General features: G+C 42.5%; 1 protein-coding gene across 2 annotated transcripts in view; it reads right to left on the reverse strand.

Moving 5' to 3' along the window:
* Positions 1-7,500, reverse strand: part of smad10a (SMAD family member 10a) — a 40,760-nt gene that overhangs the window by 12,096 nt on the left and 21,164 nt on the right. For both annotated transcript variants that reach the window (XM_076301136.1, XM_076301135.1), the window contains exons 6-7: positions 5,915-6,130; positions 4,464-4,562 (exon numbers count right to left, since the gene is read on the reverse strand). In XM_076301136.1, the coding sequence (XP_076157251.1) occupies positions 4,464-4,562; positions 5,915-6,130 (315 nt within the window). The remainder of the gene's footprint in view (positions 1-4,463; positions 4,563-5,914; positions 6,131-7,500) is intronic.

Genomic DNA, 7,500 nt, shown 5'->3' on the forward strand with positions numbered 1-7,500 from the left:
ATGCAAACCCATACTGACCAATCAGCTACCGCCACCGTTCATACTGACCAATCAGCTACCGCCACCGTTCATACTGACCAATCAGCTACCGCCACCGTTCATACTGACCAATCAGCTACCGCCACCGTTCATACTGACCAATCAGCTACCGCCGCCGCTCATACTGACCAATCAGCTACCGCCACCGTTCATACTGACCAATCAGCTACCGCCACCGTTCATACTGACCAATCAGCTACCGCCACCGTTCATACTGACCAATCAGCTACCGCCACCGTTCATACTGACCAATCAGCTACCGCCACCGTTCATACTGACCAATCAGCTACCGCTGCCGCTCATACTGACCAATCAGCTACCGCCACCGTTCATACTGACCAATCAGCTACCGCTGCCGCTCATACTGACCAATCAGCTACCGCCACCGTTCATACTGACCAATCAGCTACCACTGCTGCTCATACTGACCAATCAGCTACCGCTCATACAGTATAAACCCATTCATACTGTTCATACTGACCAATCAGCTACCGCTACTACTCATACTGACCAATCAGCTACTGCTACCACTCATACTGACCAATCAGCTACCGTTCATACTGACCAATCAGCTACCGCTACCACTCATACTGACCAATCAGCTACCGCTACCACTCATACTGACCAATCAGCTACCGCTCATACTGACCAATCATCTACCGTTCATACAGTATAAACCCATTCATACTGTTACTGACCAATCAGCTACCACTGCCGCTCATACTGACCAATCAGCTACCGCTACCACTCATACTGACCAACTGACCAATCAGCTACCGCTACCACTCATACTGACCAATCAGCTACCGCTACCACTCATACTGACCAATCAGCTACCGCCAGGGATTAAAGTGAAAAAAAATCATTTGACTGAACTTTTTTCAGGCCATAAGTCATACGTTGTTCATATCTACCTATAGAGATAGCACCCCTTTTGCGGTCGCGACCTATTGGTTTTTAATGTACAAAAAGATGCAAACAGCAAAGTAAAGGGAGTATTCGCCTTATTCACACAGCGGCCATTGTTTAAACCAAAACGAGGCTACAGGGTACACTTACTCAGGCGCGCCTGCAGGTGTACGTCCGTACGCACTGTGCGTACCATCACTCAACAACGAGAGAAAATTTACCTTGTGTGTGTGTATATTCACACCATATTGGCCTACCATACCTTTCCAACTATGCACAGTATCCCATTAGTTGCATGCCATCAGGCTATTTACAATTTTCTATTAAGTAAAGTTAGTGAACACTAATTAAAATTAACGCGCACACATGTTTGAGCAGTAGAGAATACGCACGCAGGCACGCATAGGCTACTTTTTTTCTTTTACTCGGCTTTCTATATGGTTATCAGCACACGATGTTGAGCTGATAGGTGTGCGTACCATAGCATTAATTCCTGCAGGCGCCCCTGCACTTACTATATAATTAATGCCACCTACAGGTGAATGCATAGAACATAACAATCCTATAGGGTTTGTGTACCCTAGCCTCGTTTTAGCCGTCAATGGCCGCCATGTGAATAAGGCGAATTGAGAGTGTTCTTGATTGAGATTCAGTTTTCCTGATGAACAAAAATATATTTTAGCACCATCCCTGACCATTGCTGATTAGCCATTGCTGTTCTTTTCTACTGCAGCAATATTGTAGAAAGGCTTTAACACACTCTTATTTAATTACTTCAGGCCAAAAGTGTTTAAAGGGGAGATTTTTTTCTTGTTAATATGCAATTCAACACCAAGTAAAATCTATAAAATCAAGTTTGCAAGACTTCCCATTTCCTCATCAAAGTAACGAATCAGAACATTCTAGATATTGTTCATATTTCCATTTGTTGCCTCATCCGCATTTAATGAAAACATGGTAATTTTGAGTTTTACAGACAACTCAGTTTTCCAATGAGCAGCAATACTGTGTGTGCTCATGCAGGAGGTCTGCGCATTTGATAACGACAATCTGGAGACGGCGCTTTTGTCTTCAGCAACAGATTGTATAAGGTTGACAAGAGGTTGCGATATGGTTAAGGACAGGTCGTGTTGCGCTATGAAAGAACATGCGTAGCCTACTTTCTAAACGTAAAAACGGTCAGCCATAGATAAACGTAGCCTACCTCTGTCGTGGTGGCTAGTTGCACCAGGTAGGGAATATGTCCTGAAGTGCACGAACGTTAACCTTATGGCGGTCTTCTGATAGGTGGCGTGCTAAAACGTTTTCCTATTGCATCCATAAACAATTTTCTTGCAGCGAACCGCGCAAAAGGAAACCACTGGCACTTTAATTTCTTTACACCATGGCTTGTTAGTTCTCCCCCGTTTCCAACAGCTGCCCATCTGCATTTATTTTTTTACTTTTGACACCTGCCTTCCTTTAGCAACAACGCATCCATGACAGCTAACTAGTGGCCTTGCCAAATAGACGCACACAAATCATGACGCTAATATGCGAGGTTCTGGTAGGCCTACTGGTTATGGTTTTGTGCTATAAATTAATAATATTTTTAAGTTGACTATTTTAATTGTATGGTTATTTTTTGTCAACATACACTCACAACCTACTGTCTTTAAAAGTGAGGCCTAAGCAAAATAGGCTACAAGGCTGTCTGTGCGTCACAAACACGACTGACCCCCTTACTCGACACGATCAGTCAAAACCTTCCGTCGCAAATTGTGAAAAACATTGTTGTAGACTACATGTCATAACAGACGGGATAATAAATTGCATAGGCTACGGTTTATATTGCGTCGCTTTACACATAATGTTAGTTGCATTGATTAAAAACTGTAACAATTATAGTAGCCTACATCGGGTGGCATAGCAGGCTATCTATTCAAGTCATAGTGACACCCAAAATGAATGACCTCCCCTGACAAGAGTTCGCGATAGTAAGTGTCTACATTGATGCACGGAAAGAACACAGCCTACGCTTCTTCTCCGAATTCGCGCATAGAGCTCACAATATCATATCCAAAAAAGTTAAACGGATTGGCCAACCTCATCAGCTGTCTCGATTGTGTCACTATAATCCAACTTTTAGACCGTTATAGTCCTCCATACGTGTTCTTTTTTTTAAGCAAACGCCCGAGACAAGTGTGTAGCTACAAAGCAAAACTCATGGCTGACGTAGGCTATCTTCTTGAGCGGTCACTGATTGAGACACAGAAAGTTCTCAAGAACACTATTAGGTCTTTAAACATTTACCTAATATTTGTAGTTGCGTTAAAAAAGGAAAAGCAAAGGTGACAGTCCCCCCCCCTCCTATTTTTTTTCTCATCGGATCTGCATCGATCTCAAATATGACATTTCTAAAATCAAATTGACGGAAATCCGTCCTATGACGGAGAACTTTAATCCTTGGCTACCGCTCATACTGACCAATCAGCTACAGCTCATACTGACCAAACAGCTACTAGAGTACAAACCCATACTGACCAATCAGCTACCGTTACCGCTCATACTGACCAATCAGATACTGCTCATACTGACCAATCAGATACTGCTCATACTGACCAATCAGATACCATGCATACTGACCAATCAGCTACCATGCATACTGACCAATCAGCTACCGCTGCCGCTCATACTGACCAATCAACTACCGCTCATACAGTATAAACCCATTCATAATGTTCATACTGACCAATCAGCTACCGCTACCACTCATACTGACCAATCAGATACTATGCATACTGACCAATCAGCCTTCACTCATAGAGTACATGCTCCATAACCAAGACCCCAGCACACTGAGTAATGACCGGGTAGTTACAGTAACATGCTAATAATGTGCTAATGAGTAATGACCGGGTAGTTACAGTAATGTGCTAATAATGTGCTAATGAGTAATGACCGGGTAGTTACAGTAATATGCTAATAATGTGCTAATGAGTAATGAAGGGTAGTTACAGTAATGTGCTAATAATGTGCTAATGAGTAATGAAGGGTAGTTACAGTAATGTGCTAATGAGTAATGACCGGGTAGTTACAGTAATGTGCTAATAATGTGCTAATGAGTAATGAAGGGTAGTTACAGTAATGCACTAAAGAGTAATGAAGGGTAGTTACAGTAATGCGCTAAAGAGTAATGAAGGGTAGTTACAGTAATGTGCTAATGAGTAATGAAGGGTAGTTAATGAGTAATGAAGGGTAGTTAATGAGTAATGGAGGGTAGTTAATGAGTAATGAAGGGTAGTTAATGAGTAATGGAGGGTAGTTAATGAGTAATGAAGGGTAGTTACAGTAATGTGCTAATGAGTAATGAAGGGTAGTTACAGTACTGCGCTAAAGAGTAATGAAGGGTAGTTACAGTAATGTGCTAATGAGTAATGAAGGGTAGTTAATGAGTAATGAAGGGTAGTTAATGAGTAATGGAGGGTAGTTAATGAGTAATGGAGGGTAGTTAATGAGTAATGAAGGGTAGTTACAGAAGTGGGATGGGTGGTGGAGAGGCGGCTGATGAGAGCGCCCGTTCTGCTGGGGTCCTACGGGGGTATAGGAGGCCGTGCTGCTGCCTGTCCACGTGGCTGCAGGTTGGGAGGGAGAGGAACAAAACAAAGCAGAGAGGTTAACCAGTGATGAGACAAACAAACACGACCATTAACCAGTACAGTGTGTATGAGTGTACACACACACACACAGCTAATAACCAGTACAGTGTGTATGAGTGTACACACACACACAGCTATTAACCAGTACAGTGTGTATGAGTGTACACACACACACACAGCTAATAACCAGTACAGTGTGTATGAGTGTACACACACACACACAGCTAATAACCAGTACAGTGTGTATGAGTGCACACACACACACACAGCTAATAACCAGTACAGTGTGTATGAGTGTACACACACACACAGCTATTAACCAGTACAGTGTGTATGAGTGTACACACACACACAGCTATTAACCAGTACAGTGTGTATGAGTGTACACACACATGCCCGTTAACCAGTACAGTGTGTATGAGTGTACACACACACACGGCCATTAACCAATACAGTGTGAGTGTACACATGTGTATGTGTGTGTCCACTCACAGTGGAGGGAGCCTTGCATCTGTGTGATTATATTGTGTGTTTATGTAAGGAATAATGTATTGTCCTCTGGTCTTCATAGGAAAATAAGTCCCAACAGGGGCGAACAGGACATTATCCCGCTTATTATACGGCTACTTGCCAAAAAGAGAAAAGAAACTTCACACAATGTGCATTTTTTTAATTATTTTTAGCGTCTCGTGGCTTCCCCTGAGAAAACAAATACAGTAGCTCACCATACAAATAGAACTTGGAAGTTCCAGATGTTGCATGGCAACGTATAGCTCACCATACAAATAGAACTTGGAAGTTCCAGATGTTGCATGGCAACGCATAGTTCACCATACAAATAGAACTTGGAAGTTCCAGATGTTGCATGGCAACGTATAGTTCACCATACAAATAGAACTTGGAAGTTCCAGATGTTGCATAGCAACGCATAGTTCACCATACAAATAGAACTTCAAAGTTCCAGATGTTGCATGGCAACGTATAGTTCACCATACAAATAGAACTTCAAAGTTTCAGATGTTGCATAGCAACGCATAGTTCACCATACAAATAGAACTTCAAAGTTTCAGATGTTGCAAAGTTTCAATGAAGTTCCATTGTGATAGCAAACAAACTACTTGCGGAATGATATGAAAGATGTGAATCAGAAAAAACCCTTTGCCATGTACAGCGGTCATTAAAAATGTGCAGCGGTCATTTCTCGGATTTATTAGACCTCCGAACGTTAGAAAGGCCCATTCATGTTAATGGAACTTTCTACAGCAGTCTGAAGAGCTGTAAAATAATATGTGTTATGTCTGTGTGTGCTAGTGTGTGTGTGTACTCACTGTGGAAGGTGCCTTGCGTCTGCGTGTGTTTGGGGGTGCTGTAGCCGTTCTGGTTGGGAGGAGGGGGTTGGGGGGCTGTGGGAGGGGGTTGGGGGGGGCCGTGTGTGGGGGTGGAGGGGGGAGGGGAGGCTGCCAGCACCTGACCCTGAGACGAGGCGATCTGCAGGAGACCATCGCCGCCGAGGCCCCCTGACATGGGCATCATAGGGCCTGGGGCTGGAAGGGGGGGGGGGGGGGTGAGAGAGGGGAGAGAGATTTAACACTCCTTTATTAAAGTCCCCCTAAACAGTTTTTTGACCATAAAATACCGTTTCCAAAATCATTTTGATGGCACATAAACTCAAAAGGGCTTCTGGTTAGACGCTAACTGTGTACTTGTACTCAGGGTGCGATTTGTGTAAAAACCAGAGGGGGGGATGATTTTGAATAAGTTTGTAACCCCCCCCCCAAAAAAAAAAAATGAACGAACGATTCATAGCCTAGTAATGTCATGGCTAATAATACCTTATGTTGTTTTTGCCACCTTTGTAACATTTTAGTTTTAGTTTACCGTGGTGTATGACTTTAAACAGCGAGTGTGCTTGGTATGATGATCAGCTCCTCTAATGCAGGGTAGGACTACGTTTTGACAAGCATACAAATTCACCTTGTTCTTGCCCCATCTTAAATGACTTCTCTACTTTTGCTGCCTCCATCCTTTCTGTATTTGTTGTGTAAAAAAACATTGTATATGATGGCACTGAAGTCTTAAGTTAGTGAATTGGCTAACAGTGTTAGTTGGTAACCAAATAGCACATTGCGCTACACGCTGCGTAGGCTACGTGTATTCTCTCTCCTGCTGATTTGCGTTCAGTAGCCAAGTGCGTAATATTGCAAAAGTTGACAAAATAAATGTGTTTATTGTAGCCTACAGAAAATAAATAGCTTACTATCATACTGTCAGTTAATTGCCTACAGTGCAGTGAAGAGTTTGGAGAGTAAAGTTATAGGGCAACTTGAAGTTTTATGAAAATAATTTACGAACCAGAACATAAAGACCATGAAGCTTCTATTTCTTGCAGCTGTTAAAACACCCGCTAGATAGTTTAAATACCCACCAACATTGGTTTTTGAAGTACAGATTATTTCTAAAAGTTATTTGTCTACTACTGGCTGATTTATCAAACGAGTGCTTTCTCGTTCGTCCTCCGCAAACTACAGGTGTTTCGGTAAAGAGCCATTGAATAAGCGATGCCAAGCAATTTCTGTAACACTTTTTGTGACATTCAGCAAATATCTCCTCATTTAATGTAAGTTCCTTCGGACAATAGGCTTACGTTCTACTCTACGTGCAGTTTTCCTCCATCTCAGTTGCATCAGTTTTCTAATTTTGAAGGTTCTAAAACATTATTATGCTTCACTGAATCCTTCTCGTTTTCTTTCATTTGTCCAGCTAACTTTTCCATTGAACCTAGCCATTTATGATGGATTACACACTCGACATTCTGAAATGTCCTGCACGATCAAGGCCAAATTAAGTTATCACGCAGCCACTGTGTCAGCAGCATCAGTGCTGACAGTGACGGTGCGTTTCTGATGTCAGATTA

The sequence above is a fragment of the Alosa pseudoharengus genome, unplaced genomic scaffold (assembly GCF_046254945.1).
Source record: "Alosa pseudoharengus isolate Yale_2024_CS ecotype anadromous, Long Island Sound unplaced genomic scaffold, YU_APseudo_1.1 YU_APseudo_1.1_scf_23, whole genome shotgun sequence".
Lineage (NCBI taxonomy): Eukaryota > Metazoa > Chordata > Actinopteri > Clupeiformes > Clupeidae > Alosa > Alosa pseudoharengus.